The sequence below is a fragment of the Pelophylax lessonae genome (genome assembly GCF_965119305.1).
Source record: "Pelophylax lessonae genome assembly, chromosome: 4".
NCBI lineage: Eukaryota > Metazoa > Chordata > Amphibia > Anura > Ranidae > Pelophylax > Pelophylax lessonae.
This window is the reverse complement of record NC_138771.1, coordinates 455,253,907-455,269,389: the sequence shown is the minus strand read 5'-3', so window position 1 is coordinate 455,269,389 and position 15,483 is coordinate 455,253,907. Positions and strand designations below refer to the sequence as shown.

The 15,483-nt window shown below is 44.2% G+C and overlaps 1 protein-coding gene across 2 annotated transcripts in view; it reads left to right on the top strand.

Moving 5' to 3' along the window:
• Positions 1-15,483, top strand: part of ANXA6 (annexin A6) — a 175,222-nt gene that overhangs the window by 77,308 nt on the left and 82,431 nt on the right. For both annotated transcript variants that reach the window (XM_082254125.1, XM_082254124.1), the window contains exons 5-8: positions 6,781-6,894; positions 9,620-9,710; positions 9,808-9,887; positions 14,008-14,064. In XM_082254125.1, coding sequence (XP_082110251.1) covers positions 6,781-6,894; positions 9,620-9,710; positions 9,808-9,887; positions 14,008-14,064 — 342 coding nt within the window. The remainder of the gene's footprint in view (positions 1-6,780; positions 6,895-9,619; positions 9,711-9,807; positions 9,888-14,007; positions 14,065-15,483) is intronic.

The following is a 15,483-nucleotide window of genomic DNA, read 5'->3' as shown; positions in this document are numbered from 1 at the left end:
GGCCGAATTAGCCATTTTGCCTCCCCGGTGTCATGTGATTCATTAGTGTTACAAGGTCTCAGGTGTGAATGGGGAGCAGGTGTGTTACATTTGGTGTTATCGCTCTCACTCTCTCATACTGGTCACTGGAAAATCAAAATGGCCCCTCATGGCCAAGAACTCTCTGAGGATCTGAAAAAAAGAATTGTTGCTCTACATAAAGATGGCCTGGGCTATAAGAAGATTGCCAAGACCCTGAAACTGAGCTGCAGCACGGTGGCCAAGATCATACAGCGGTTTAACAGGACAGGTTCCACTCAGAACAGGCCTTGCCATGATCGACCAAAGAGGTTGAGTGCACGTGCTCAGCATCATATCCAGAGATTGTCTTTGGGAAATTGATGTATGAGTGCAGCCAGCATTGCTGAAGAGGTTGAAGGGGTGGGGGGTCAGCCTGTCAGTGCTCAGACCGTTCGCCGCATACTGCATCAAATTTGTCTGCATTGCTGTCGTCCCAGAAGATGATGCACAAGAAAGCCTGCAAACAGTGTGCTGAAGACAAGTAGACTAAGGACATGGATTACTGGAACCATGTCCTGTGGTCTGATGATAAAAGGATAAACTTATTTGGTTCAGATGGTGTCAAGCGTGTGTGGCGGCAACCAGGTGAGGAGTACAAAGACAAGTGTGGCTTGCCTACAGTAAAGCATGGTGGTGGGAGTGTCATGGTCTGGGGCTACATGAGTGCTGCCGGCACTGGGAAGCTATAGTTCATCGAGGGAATCATGAATGCCAACATGTACTGTGACATACTGAAGCAGAGCATGATCCTCTCCCTTTGGAGACTGGGCCGCAGGGCAGTATTCCAACATGATAACGACCCCAAACACACCTCCAAGATGACCACTACTGCCTTGCTAAAGAAGCTGGGGGTAAAGGTGATGGACTGGCCAAGCATGTCGCCAGACCTAAACCCTATTGAGCATCTGTGGAGGAGTGCAAGGTCTCTAATATCCACCATTGGCATCCTGTGAAGCTCTGGTGAACTCCATGCCCAAGAGGGTTTAGGCAGTGCTGGAAAATAGTGTAGCCACACAATATATTGACATTTTGGGCCTAATTTGGACATTTTCACTTAGGGCTGTACTCACTTTTGTTGCCAGCTGTTTAGACAATAATGGCTGTGTGTTGTGTTATTTTAAGGGGACAGCAAATTTACACTGTTATACAAGCTGTACACTCACTACTTTACATTGTAGCAAAGTGTCATTTCTTCAGTGTTGTCACATGAAAAGATATAATAAAGTATTTACAATAAGTGTGAGGGGTGTACTGATTTTTGTGAGATACTGTGTGTAAAACTATTAGTTCAGTTTTTTACATTTTAGAATGGGTTGACTCAAGATTGTGAATATTTTTAAAGAGTGCCTTGACAGAAAAGAGGTTGAGAAACACTGGCATAGATCAGTGGCGGAGCCAGAGGGTTAGCTGGGGTGTCAATTGACACCCCAGAAAAAGTCCCTGCCACCCCTGTTGCCACCCCGATCCTGGCTGGCAGCAGAGGAATCACAGGCAGTGGTGGGATCAGCCGGTTCGCAGAACCGGCTGATCCCTCTAAGCTGGCGGCCAGGGTCAGGGAGCAGCAGAGCAGTGCGTCCCGAAGCCGAGCCCGCCCATTCTGTGACAATAGCGAATGAAAATTCGCTATTGTCACATGGATCCTCCTCCGGCCAATCAGGGAGCGGGTCCTCCCGCTTCCTGATTGGCCGAATGGCAAACGCCGTGCCATTGGTCGAGGAGGCGCCGGCGGGAGGACTGAGAAGATGCAGGGAGCCGCGGACCGATGAGAAGCTGCTGTGATGACCGTCCGTCCATGAGGTAAGTAAGCCGGTCTCACGGGGGGGGGGAGACGCTGGCACTCTGCAATGATTGCGGGCAAATGCTGTGGCTGTGGCACTCTGCAATAATCATTGGGGGCAAGGCTGTCTCACTCTGCAATAATAATTGGGGGCATTGCTGTGGCACTCTGCAATAATCATTGGGGGCATTGCTGTCTCACTCTGCAATAATCATTGGGGGCATTGCTGTCTTACTCTGCAATAATCATTGGGGGCATTGCTGTCTCACTCTGCAATAATCATTGGGGGCATTGCTGTCGCACTCTGCAATAATCATTGGGGGCATTGCTGTCGCACTCTGCAATAATCATTGGGGGCATTGCTGTCTCACTCTGCAATAATCATTGGGGGCATTGCTGTCTCACTCTGCAATAATCATTGGGGGCAAGGCTGTCTCACTCTGCAATAATCATTGGGGGCATTGCTGTCTCACTCTGCAATAATCATTGGGGGCATTGCTGTGGCACTCTGCAATAATCATTGGGGGCATTGCTGTGGCACTCTGCAATAATCATTGGGGGCATTGCTGTCTCACTCTGCAATAATCATTGGGGGCATTGCTGTCTCACTCTGCAATAATCATTGGGGGCATTGCTGTCTCACTGCAATAATCATTGGGGGCATTGCTGTCTCACTCTGCAATAATCATTGGGGGCATTGCTGTCTCACTCTGCAATAATCATTGGGGGCATTGCTGTCTCACTCTGCAATAATCATTGGGGGCATTGCTGTCTCACTGCAATAATCATTGGGGGCATTGCTGTCTCACTCTGCAATAATCATTGGGGGCATTGCTGTCGCACTCTGCAATAATCATTGGGGGCAAGGCTGTCTCACTCTGCAATAATCATTGGGGGGCATTGCTGTCTCACTCTGCAATAATCATTGGGGGCATTGCTGTCTCACTCTGCAATAATCATTGGGGGCATTGCTGTCTCACTGCAATAATCATTGGGGGCATTGCTGTCTCACTCTGCAATAATCATTGGGGGCATTGCTGTCTCACTCTGCAATAATCATTGGGGGCAAGGCTGTCTCACTCTGCAATAATCATTGGGGGGCATTGCTGTCTCACTCTGCAATAATCATTGGGGGCATTGCTGTCTCACTCTGCAATAATCATTGGGGGCATTGCTGTCTCACTGCAATAATCATTGGGGGCATTGCTGTCTCACTCTGCAATAATCATTGGGGGCATTGCTGTCTCACTCTGCAATAATCATTGGGGGCATTGCTGTCTCACTGCAATAATCATTGGGGGCATTGCTGTCTCACTCTGCAATAATCATTGGGGGCATTGCTGTCTCACTCTGCAATAATCATTGGGGGCAAGGCTGTCTCACTCTGCAATAATCATTGGGGGGCATTGCTGTCTCACTCTGCAATAATCATTGGGGGCATTGCTGTCTCACTCTGCAATAATCATTGGGGGCATTGCTGTGGCACTCTGCAATAATCATTGGGGGCATTGCTGTGGCACTCTGCAATAATCATTGGGGGCATTGCTGTCTCACTCTGCAATAATCATTGGGGGCATTGCTGTCTCACTCTGCAATAATCATTGGGGGCATTGCTGTCTCACTGCAATAATCATTGGGGGCATTGCTGTCTCACTCTGCAATAATCATTGGGGGCATTGCTGTCTCACTCTGCAATAATCATTGGGGGCATTGCTGTCTCACTCTGCAATAATCATTGGGGGCATTGCTGTCTCACTCTGCAATAATCATTGGGGGCATTGCTGTCTCACTGCAATAATCATTGGGGGCATTGCTGTCTCACTCTGCAATAATCATTGGGGGCATTGCTGTCGCACTCTGCAATAATCATTGGGGGCAAGGCTGTCTCACTCTGCAATAATCATTGGGGGGCATTGCTGTCTCACTCTGCAATAATCATTGGGGGCATTGCTGTCTCACTCTGCAATAATCATTGGGGGCATTGCTGTCTCACTGCAATAATCATTGGGGGCATTGCTGTCTCACTCTGCAATAATCATTGGGGGCATTGCTGTCTCACTCTGCAATAATCATTGGGGGCAAGGCTGTCTCACTCTGCAATAATCATTGGGGGGCATTGCTGTCTCACTCTGCAATAATCATTGGGGGCATTGCTGTCTCACTCTGCAATAATCATTGGGGGCATTGCTGTCTCACTGCAATAATCATTGGGGGCATTGCTGTCTCACTCTGCAATAATCATTGGGGGCATTGCTGTCTCACTCTGCAATAATCATTGGGGGCATTGCTGTCTCACTGCAATAATCATTGGGGGCATTGCTGTCTCACTCTGCAATAATCATTGGGGGCATTGCTGTCTCACTCTGCAATAATCATTGGGGGCAAGGCTGTCTCACTCTGCAATAATCATTGGGGGGCATTGCTGTCTCACTCTGCAATAATCATTGGGGGCATTGCTGTCTCACTCTGCAATAATCATTGGGGGCATTGCTGTCTCACTGCAATAATCATTGGGGGCATTGCTGTCTCACTCTGCAATAATCATTGGGGGCATTGCTGTCTCACTCTGCAATAATCATTGGGGGGCATTGCTGTCTCACTCTGCAATAATCATTGGGGGCATTGCTGTCTCACTCTGCAATAATCATTGGGGGCATTGCTGTCTCACTGCAATAATCATTGGGGGCAAGGCTGTCTCACTGCAATAATCATTGGGGGCATTGCTGTCTCACTGCAATAATCATTGGGGGCATTGCTGTCTCACTCTGCAATAATCATTGGGGGCATTGCTGTCTCACTCTGCAATAATCATTGGGGGCATTGCTGTGGCACTCTGCAATAATCATTGGGGGCATTGCTGTCTCACTCTGCAATAATCATTGGGGGCATTGCTGTCTCACTCTGCAATAATCATTGGGGGAATTGCTGTCGCACTCTGCAATAATCATTGGGGGCATTGCTGTCTCACTCTGAAATAATCATTGGGGGCAAGGCTGTCTCACTCTGCAATAATCATTGGGGGCATTGCTGTCTCACTCTGCAATAATAATTGGGGGCATTGCTGTGGCACTCTGCAATAATCATTGGGGGCATTGCTGTCTCACTCTGCAATAATCATTGGGGGCATTGCTGTCTCACTCTGCAATAATCATTGGGGGCATTGCTGTCTCACTGCAATAATCATTGGGGGCATTGCTATCTCACTCTGCAATAATCATTGGGGGCAAGGCTGTCTCACTCTGCAATAATCATTGGGGGCAGTGCTGTCTCACTGCAATAATCATTGGGGGCAAGGCTGTCTCACTCTGCAATAATCATTGGGGGCATTGCTGTCTCACTGCAATAATCATTGGGGGCATTGCTGTCTCACTGCAATAATCATTTGGGGCATTGCTGTCTCACTCTGCAATAATCATTGGGGGCATTGCTGTCTCACTCTGCAATAATCATTGGGGGCATTGCTGTCTCACTCTGCAATAATCATTGGGGGGCATTGCTGTCTCACTCTGCAATAATCATTGGGGGCATTGCTGTCTCACTCTGCAATAATCATTGGGGGCATTGCTGTCTCACTCTGCAATAATCATTGGGGGCATTGCTGTCTCACTGCAATAATCATTGGGGGCATTGCTATCTCACTCTGCAATAATCATTGGGGGCAAGGCTGTCTCACTCTGCAATAATCATTGGGGGCAGTGCTGTCTCACTGCAATAATCATTGGGGGCAAGGCTGTCTCACTCTGCAATAATCATTGGGGGCATTGCTGTCTCACTGCAATAATCATTGGGGGCATTGCTGTCTCACTGCAATAATCATTTGGGGCATTGCTGTCTCACTCTGCAATAATCATTGGGGGCATTGCTGTCTCACTCTGCAATAATCATTGGGGGCATTGCTGTCGCACTCTGCAATAATCATTGGGGGCATTGCTGTCTCACTCTGCAATAATCATTGGGGGCAAGGCTGTCTCACTCTGCAATAATCATTGGGGGCATTGCTGTCTCACTGCAATAATCATTGGGGGCATTGCTGTCTCACTCTGCAATAATCATTGGGGGCATTGCTGTCTCACTGCAATAATCATTGGGGGCATTGCTGTCTCACTGCAATAATCATTGGGGGCATTGCTGTCTCACTGCAATAATCATTGGGGGCATTGCTGTCTCACTCTGCAATAATCATTGGGGGCATTGCTGTCGCACTCTGCAATAATCATTGGGGGCATTGCTGTCGCACTCTGCAATAATCATTGGGGCATTGCTGTCGCACTCTGCAATAATCATTGGGGGCAAGGCTGTCTCACTCTGCAATAATCATTGGGGGCATTGCTGTGGCACTCTGCAATAATCATTGGGGGCAAACCTGTATCCTGTCTGTATCCTCTGATCACCACCACCTGTATCCTGTCTTTACTAGTAATGGCAGTGATCATTAGAGGGACTGCGACATTGCGGTGGACGAATCTGACACTAAATTACACTTTGTATATTGACCCCCCAAAATAATACCTAGCCACCCCTTTGCCACCCCTGTTTTAAAAGTCTAGCTCCGCCACTGGCATAGATGGATGCATTGCAGGAATTCTTGAGTGCTGGCTAAGAATATGACAGTTACATACTGCAGGCACCTAGGTTCCCGCTGCTCTCAGGCTGCTGTTACATTTTTGCTGTAGTCTGCCCCCAGCTTCTCCTACAGCCTTCTACTCACCTCTTCTAGATCCATTGAGATATTGGCTGTGCTACCTCATTAGCTCAGCACAGCTGTGTCAATATCCTATCAGGTCGGGTTAATGGCTCAGCACTCTCATTTAATTAAAATACAGAGTTCTTTGGGCCAGAGTCCTCTGTAAAGCATTATTGAATGTGTTCATGTAAAAGATGAAGAAAATAAATTAAATATTTAACTTTTGGCATGTGTATCTGATGTGTATTTTTGTCAATAGGATCTCATTGATGACTTGAAATATGAGCTCACTGGTAAATTTGAGAGGCTTATTGTAGGATTGATGAGACCCCCAGCCTATTTTGATGCCAAGGAGATTAAAGATGCCATTGACGTAAGTATTTTAATATGAAGGAGAATATTTTAGGCAGAGTTCCCCAAATTACTGGAAGACACATTCTGCATAAAAGATAATACTTTACCTGCAACGTTGCCCAGTTACATGGTCATTAGGTTACAAAGCCAAATATTCAGATTACCAAAAGAAGACAAACAAAAGGGTCTACCTTTATGTCTTGATTTACTGTATATGAATTAAAAAATTTTTTTTACCATTATTATATGCATACATACCTTTTTTTCCAAGGGTCTTCTAGCTGGTCCGTTTGCATCATTGGCTCTTTGTCTGTTCTTCATGGACGGTTCTTATTGCTTCACTGAATGCTTCTCATGTAATGATGTATGTTTGCTTTTAGGTGCAGTAGTATAGTGAGCCCAACTAGAAAAATAAATTACAATTACCTAAATTCTGCACTTTCAACCTACAAAAAATAAGAACATGCAATACCTTGTGTGCGTAAATTATAAACAGCACTACTCTGATCCCCAAGTTAGTTCATTTGTGGATTTGCATTATTTGTGCATTTGTTTTTTGGATTTGAGGCACTTTGTATTATCACATATCATATCATATATCATATCATATCATATCATATCATATCGCCTCCCCACTGGCAATCAGTTTACCTATATGACTGAGGACATCTAGTGACATAAAAGAAGTACTGCAGAGGGCAGCAAGGCTTGCTTTTTTATTTTATTATTTAACAGTCAAATAATAGTTTTTTTTTGCAGCTAGACCTGAACCTGAAACAAGTTTTTCTCCAGCTAATAAAGGCTATACTTTCCTAAATACTTTGGAGAATTGATGCTCAGTTTATTTAGTCTCGGTTCACATTGATGCGGCTGCGCTGATCGCATGTAATATCGGAGCGCACTGCTCCTTCATTACATGCGATCGGCTGTGCGGTGTGAGTTTAGCCATACACTTTGTATGGCTAAATTCACACTGCACCCGCAGCAAACACGCACAGGACCCTTTTTTGCAGCCGCATCAGGATCGGATCGCACAGCGGTTCACACTTGTGCGATCCGATCCTGTGCGAACTGCAAGATCGCACTGCGATATGCGATCAAACTGGGGGTGTCGTTAGGATTACATTGACACCCCCAGCGTATCGCATATGGCAGTGTGAACTGCCGGGGGTGCGTTTGCGATGCGGGAACAGGCTGCGAATTCGCAGCCTTCCCACATCGCATAAGTGTGAACCGAGCCTTAAAGTAGCATTAAACTTTGGTATAAAAAAATAATATTCAAGTATGTATTCTAATTACAAAAAAAGTACCTTATATTGCTTTCAGTCTCCCTCAAATCTCCAAAGGTGATTTTTTTTTTCTTCCTGCTCTGATCTGGCTTCATGTTGGAAGGGTGGCTACTTTTGTTTTCTATGGTATGAATGTAGCCACTGTGTCTTGAGGTGAACTATGGATTATGGGATGTGTAGTATGCACATGACCACAACTAACATGCACTGCTCATTCCTAACAAATTTAGTACTGATTAGATGCCCTTATTGTCCAAATTAAATTACAATTTAACCTCCCCATAAATATTCCTTAGTCTATTAGACCAATTTCCTGGTAGATACGTTGCTTTTTTATATATTCCACAGTGCTTACCTTTTTGGCTTCAGAAGTTCATGCAACCTACTTGTCTACTTTGCTTCTCTAAGTGACTTTTGTTTTGTGTACCCTCATTGTACTTGCGGATGCAGATTTCCTTTCAATGACACGGAGATTTAATAATGTCTCGTGCTCTCAATTGACTCCATGTAAGGAATACCAGGTGTAGGTATCGAGTGGCAGCAGGGATGACCAGGTCAGTGCAGCTGCACTTAGGAAACTGGAATCAGACTGAGTAAGAATAAAAGAAAGTTGAATAATGCACACAATGCTTATCCAACACCAACAGACCAAAAGTAAAGCATAAGTGAAAAAAAAAGTGACAGTGAAGCAAAACTAATACAATAACCTTAATATAATACACCATATACAGATGATAGGAAGCTGACATACGCGGGCATGACAGGCTACAGAATAAGGTAGGGATCAGGATAATCAGCAAGCAGGTGTATGGCTATTAGGCAAAACACTGCAGCACTAATGAAAATCAAGGGAGGGGTTATATACCTTTCCAGCAGCCAGCATCAGGGGGAGACTAATTACTGGGACCTGCTGGTGGCTAAGAGACATTCGCTGATGACCCTCAGCCCTTCAGTTCTGGGAACCACAGTGCCACCAACAGGAGATGCAGGTCCTGACACTCCAAGCAGGTCATGCTTATCCACTGTGCATCGTGGCGTTAGCTTTGAATTCGCAGTGAGCACAAATCTTGGCATTGCAACACTTCTGCTGCTTAGGAATATTCTCAAGGTGCTTTGTTACTCTAGAACAGAAAATATAGAAACTAGCAGAATCACCAGGTAGGATTAAATAAAAAATACAAAATCCAGCAAAGAGAGTGAAGCTCCATAGCAAGAATGCACATCAAGTAACTCAAACAGTGAGCCCCTGAGGGAATAACAAACTTGTCAGGTGATTTTGCTTTCTAGCATGTTTAAAAACTAAAATATTACTTTTAGGTGGACCAGTCCTTTAAAGCCCGGTTTATTTACCTTATGTATGGTCCTCTAAAATTAAACTGATAACAGTACTGGTTAATAAGCTTTGCAAAAACAATAACTTTCTGAAAACTACCTTTCTGTGACAATGTATTTCAGGGTATTGGAACCGATGAGAAATGTCTCATTGAAATCCTGGCCTCTCGGAATAACCAGCAGATTCATGCACTGATAGAGGCCTATAAAGATGGTGAGAGAGAAGTGAAGCTTTCCATAACATTTACAAAAGTCTTAACTTGGCTTACCATTCAGATATTTACTGATCAGCATCTTCTGCATTCTTACAGCTTATGACAGAGACCTGGAGACGGACGTCATAAAAGATACCAGCGGACACTTCAAGAAGATGTTAGTTGTCCTGTTGCAGGTAACAAATAAGATTTTCCAGTGCCTGTATTTGTTCTGTCAAAGCCAAAGTCAGTGACCATTTAAATTATGTATGTTTTACCACAATGCAAGGAACCTGTGAACCCTGGTGTTCTGGATCTTTGTGCTATTAATTATGAATGACATGCCAAGGCACTATTACAATTGCAGGCAACATAGCCCCTCTGAAATGCCCCACAGTCCACATGTACTATGCATTTTGAATTGCACCCCAATGCACCATTACAGTTGCAGGTAACATAGCCACACTGAATGCCCCACAATGCACATGTGCTATGAATTTTTAATGGCACCCCAATGCACCATTACAGTTGTAGTCAACATAGCTGAATGGAATGCTCCACAATGCACGTGTGCTATGAATTTTGAATGGCTCCCTAATATACCATCAGAGCTGCAGGCAACACAGTCACTCTGAAATGCTATGCACAGTCACAATGTACATGCCATGTGTTGTGCTGTTTGAAAAAAAAGTCACCTCCTTTTTGCCTTATGTTAAGCTCCACTTACAGCCCATCCATAATAAATGGGCTGCTGAGAAGAGGAAATGCACTGTGCTAAAAAGACAGACAGGGACCAAAGGAAAAAGTCACCAGTATTACCTGTAGTTTCCATGTAGCGGGATCTACCCTGTTACTGACTTATCATGCCTTGTCCTGCACTATGTCTCTGTGTGGAGGTGACCATCTTGGTAGAAGAGACCAGGTTCTGTGAGTAGCACAGTAGTGACATCACCGAATCTCATTACAAATTTTACAAAACTAGCAGTCAGAAGCTGTCAGTGTCTTTAATCTCACACTGCAGATATACAGCCATAAGGCTGTGGGTACTGGAGTGCCTAGGCACACCCACATACCAGGAAGTGCACTGCTGTTTTTTTTAGGAGGAATTACAGACAAAAGCTACATTTTTAAAAGTACTACTCAGGCACAATTAATATTCCTAAATGTTCCCTATAATAGAAAATCACTTTTTGAGTTCAGGTCCACTTTAATGCAGCACGCCTTATTGCATAGTAACCAGGGCCATCTTTAATATTGATTGGACCCGGGGCAAACTTTTTCTTGGGCCCTTCTGAATCCACTTATCAACTATTTGCGAGCTGTGCAGGCTCAAGGGGAAGCTGCCTTGGGCCCCATAACAATGACTGGGCCCAGGGCAGCTGCCCCTTTTGAAAATCACTTTTTGAGTTCAGGTCCACTTTAATGCAGCACGCCTTATTGCATAGTAACCAGGGCCATCTTTAATATTGATTGGACCCGGGGCAAACTTTTTCTTGGGCCCTTCTGAATCCACTTATCAACTATTTGCGAGCTGTGCAGGCTCAAGGGGAAGCTGCCTTGGGCCCCATAACAATGACTGGGCCCAGGGCAGCTGCCCCTTTTGCCCTGTGTTAAAGACAGCCCTGATAGTAACATTTTAAAGTATAACTAAAGGCAATTATTTTTTTAATTTTTTAAGAGCGCAGCGGGATTAGAGTCAAAAGCACACACTCTCAGCGCTACCCTCGTCGGTACAAAACCTTACAAAAAATAGCAAAAAATAGCAACAGGGACTATTGTCCCAATATACTGTGCTGATCTAACACAATATATTCCTGGATGTTAGAAGTAATATACGTCTATCAGGCACTGGCTGACATCCAGGGCTGGAGCAAAGCTGCCTTCTCAAAATTGGCTGGGAACCTGAGTGCTGCAACAGAAAAAGGGGAGGGAAAAAGAGGCGCCAAGCCACCGCTGGTGTAGCACAGTTAAATGTAGAAGCATAAAATCACTAATAAGCTACGCTCATAAAGCAGTCTGGGTAACAAGGCAGAGTCGTCGCTAAACAGAGCAGTGGTGCTGGATTCCGAACAATTCTTCCGGTGGACGCCACGGAGAGGGAACTGTCATGCTCGAAGAGCAACCTGTCAACCCAAGATGCTGGATGGCCAATTTGGACATGTTTTGGAGGCAAGCCATGCCTCCTTCCTCACAGAACACCTGTCGGTTTTTATTGCTGTCTGTGTCCCTCTTAGGGAGATTTGCTCTCTCTATTTGTCCTGTTTACCATTATCATTGAAAGTGAAAGTAAAAGAAAATTGTCCCCCAGAAAAGTAATAGAGGGGAAATCTTCCAGTGGCGACACTAGTGACTAGTCTGGTGACTTGGGGGGGCCCCAAGAGATTCCCTTAATTTGCAGGGATTTCTTCTTACTTCCATGGGACACAGATGGCAAAAATAAACCTTACAGGGGTTTAACCCTCCCTTACTCTTTCCAAAATTAAAAAAAAAAATGTTTTGCTATTAGTTCTAATTTAAACTTTGTTACACCACTCATACCTACAGGTAACACACAGAAATAACCAGGCACTGGAGGTCTGTCCTATGATGAGATCAGATGGTAAATGAATAGTGCTGCCAGGGATGCTGCTAACCCACACTCAAACCCAATGAGATAGATAATACCAGTGCTTTAAGTGGCCCAAAAGAGGTGCCGGTACTCTATTATAGCCTATAAATTTTGTCGCCCCCCCCCCCCACACCCACATCAGGGTCCCCACAGAGCACCCCCCCCCCCCTGGCCTGGGCTGGGACTCCGGAGCAGGGGGACTCACTGGTGGTGACTGGTCTGGCTCTGGAGTGGGAAATATTCTTGGGGGGGGGGGGCAATTGAGGGTGCAGATGTCCAAAATGAGCATACTGGTACGCTAAGGCGCACGGAGAGGTGGCGGTATGCTCAAGAGCCATATTTGGAAGTGGCATTACTGAGTACCAGTGCATACCGGCCCACTTAAAGCACTGGATAATACATAAAACAAAGTGGAATGAAAAGCGCTACCATCAGTCAGGCAAAGAAACATTTGCTTCCAAAATTAAAGCAGAAAAGTCTTAGTTTATTGACAATAAGTGCTTCACAGTGAATAATTCAAATTGTAGAGGATGCAGGCCACCATATGAAATAACACAGATGGATTCTCCACTCTGCACATTCCCGTCTGTGATCTGCCCGTCCGGTGACGTCATTTCTGGGCGCCGATGCGATCTTCTCGCAGAGAGAGACGACTGATTCTGCATACTCAGCGGTCACTGAAGATGGATTTGCTTCTTCATGCTTCACCGCCACCTTACCTTGATGTGGCCGGTGCCTCTTCAGTTAAGTGCAGGACGGCTTTTGTGGTGTTCCCTTCATTCTCCATCATGGAACCCTTCCATCTGACCTCTTACCATCCTGTTGCTTGGTGGCATTGCCTGCTCCTCATCCCATCCTCCTCCTGGGAACACGAAGTTATCAGTCATCTGCACTGGCTCCACTCAAGGTACTGCCGTTTTGCCGTTTTCCATCTGTGTTATTTCATATGGTGGCCAGCGTCCTCTACAATTTGGATTATTCACTGTGAAGCACTTATTGTCAATAAAGTAAGACTTTTCTACTTTAATTTTGCAAGCAAATGTTTCTTTGCCTGGCTGGGGGTAGCGCTTTTCATCCCACTTTGTTGTTTGTAATACCTCCAGGGAAGCCTATAATAAGGCTTCCCTGTAGGTACTGTAAATATTTCTTAAAACGTGATGTCACTGATGCATCTGCGCTGTAGGTCTGCCATACAGTGCCATAAAGGGCATCTCCCGCATGCATGTGCAGGAGTGACATCATAGTGCCCCCGGCCACTCTTGTAGGCAGAGGCCGCGAACCCGGAAAGAAGACAGAGGAAAGCACTATCAGTGGTGTTAGCGTGGCGCTAGAGGGCTTCATCTTAAGGTAAGTCTCTCATAATGTGGTAGTATGCGATGCATACTACCACATTATGACGTTGCCATAGGGAATTATTTTTTTTTTTTTTCTCTAACTGCGGTTTACTACCGCTTTAAGGTGCGTGTGCTAAAGCAATGCATAATGTGTATTGTGCCTTGCAGGTTATTGCTCAAGCACAGGTCAGTGTGAACTCTAGCATTGTCTAGAATAGATTTATTGCTAGTTTATTTTCAGCATTTTTAGGCTTACTTTATGACTATTTAGTATATATGCATGTTTTTGATTCTTTGTGACTTTATTTAGACTTCTATCCATAGTAAAAGATATAAGAATTTCGGATTCACAGTCCTGTTTTTATTTTACTGCAGGGGACACGGGAAGAGGATGATATTGTGAGCGAGGAATTAGTAGAACAAGATGCCAGGGTAATATATATATGTGTTAATGAGAAAAGCTTGCTTAATACATTGCATTGTATGTTAATGTTTACAAAATGTGTTTCAATGTATAGATTGCTCATTGGAGGCAGCCGGTTTTGCTAATGTCATATGCAGACAGTCCTTACTGTTGTGCAATACAACTTAGTTGTTCTGCTTTACTGCTCTTCGTACAGTCTGCAATCTGCAGATTAATTTAGAGAATATTACTATACATTCTTCTTTGACACCCAGCAATTGAGGCAGGCCATACACGGTGCAAATTCCTTTCCTGCAACCAGGGGTTGCGATAATCTTAAGAGAATCCAGCAGGCTGGTTGTACCCAAGTTTATCGATCAATCAACTTGGTACATTCAGCCTGCCAAATAATTTTTCGAATCCCGGACGGTTCCTGCTGAACTGGCCGAGATTCGAACCTTGTATGGCAGGCCAAAGAGTGCTGAACAGTCCACATCATTTAGGAGCTGACAATTATTCACCCCCTCTAAATGCCCTTACTGGGATGCACGGAACACATATAGTATGGTATAGTATGCCCATGTGAACAAGGCCTTAAACATTAAGCTCTCTTACATTGTTTCGATTATAAGCCCTTTTGTTTGTACTGTCTTGCATTATTTTGTAAAAGCACTGTGCAAACTGTGGGGGCTATATAAATCTTGTATGATAATATTCATATTTCAGGTTAAAAAGTTTCTGCTGACCTGGCCTAGATTCAAACCAAGAATGGCTGGTCTCACACTGCATGCAGCTGCTAGCTGTCAGATCTGACTGTCACTGATAGCCATGGTCCTCATTACCAGTAAAAATTGATCAAAGTAGTTCCTGATCATGCAATCACTATGTTACCTAAGATATTTAACCACATGCAGACTGAGGGTTCATTTACAAAAAAATGAACCTTTAGCTTTCAGATTCCATTGCAGACTAATGATAGCAGTATGTCATTGTTTAAAACTGTATTTGTAAGATACAATTCTAGTATTAAAAAAATTACAAATATATATTTAATTATATGTAATTCATAATATGTTTTACTTTGTAAACATATGCAGGGAATTAATTTAACCTATGTACCAAATAATTATATGTCATTCATAATATGTTTTACTTTGTCAACATATGCAGGGAATTAATTTAACCCATGTACCAAATAAAAAACATATATGTCCTTTAAAAGATATGTAACTTTTTTTTAGGTAGACACATTCAACCTTGTAACGAAGTTAACTGAAGCACACGGATGCTGTTAAATTAGGTCTAGAGACATCTATGCTTCAATCGCCTATGGTCACAAAATACTGCTAATGTAGCTTAGAATATACTCTGTTTTTCCCTTCAAAAATACAAAAACCAATAGGCAAAGGTCAGATGACTTTTTTTTTATTGTTTGGACCTTTTCAAAA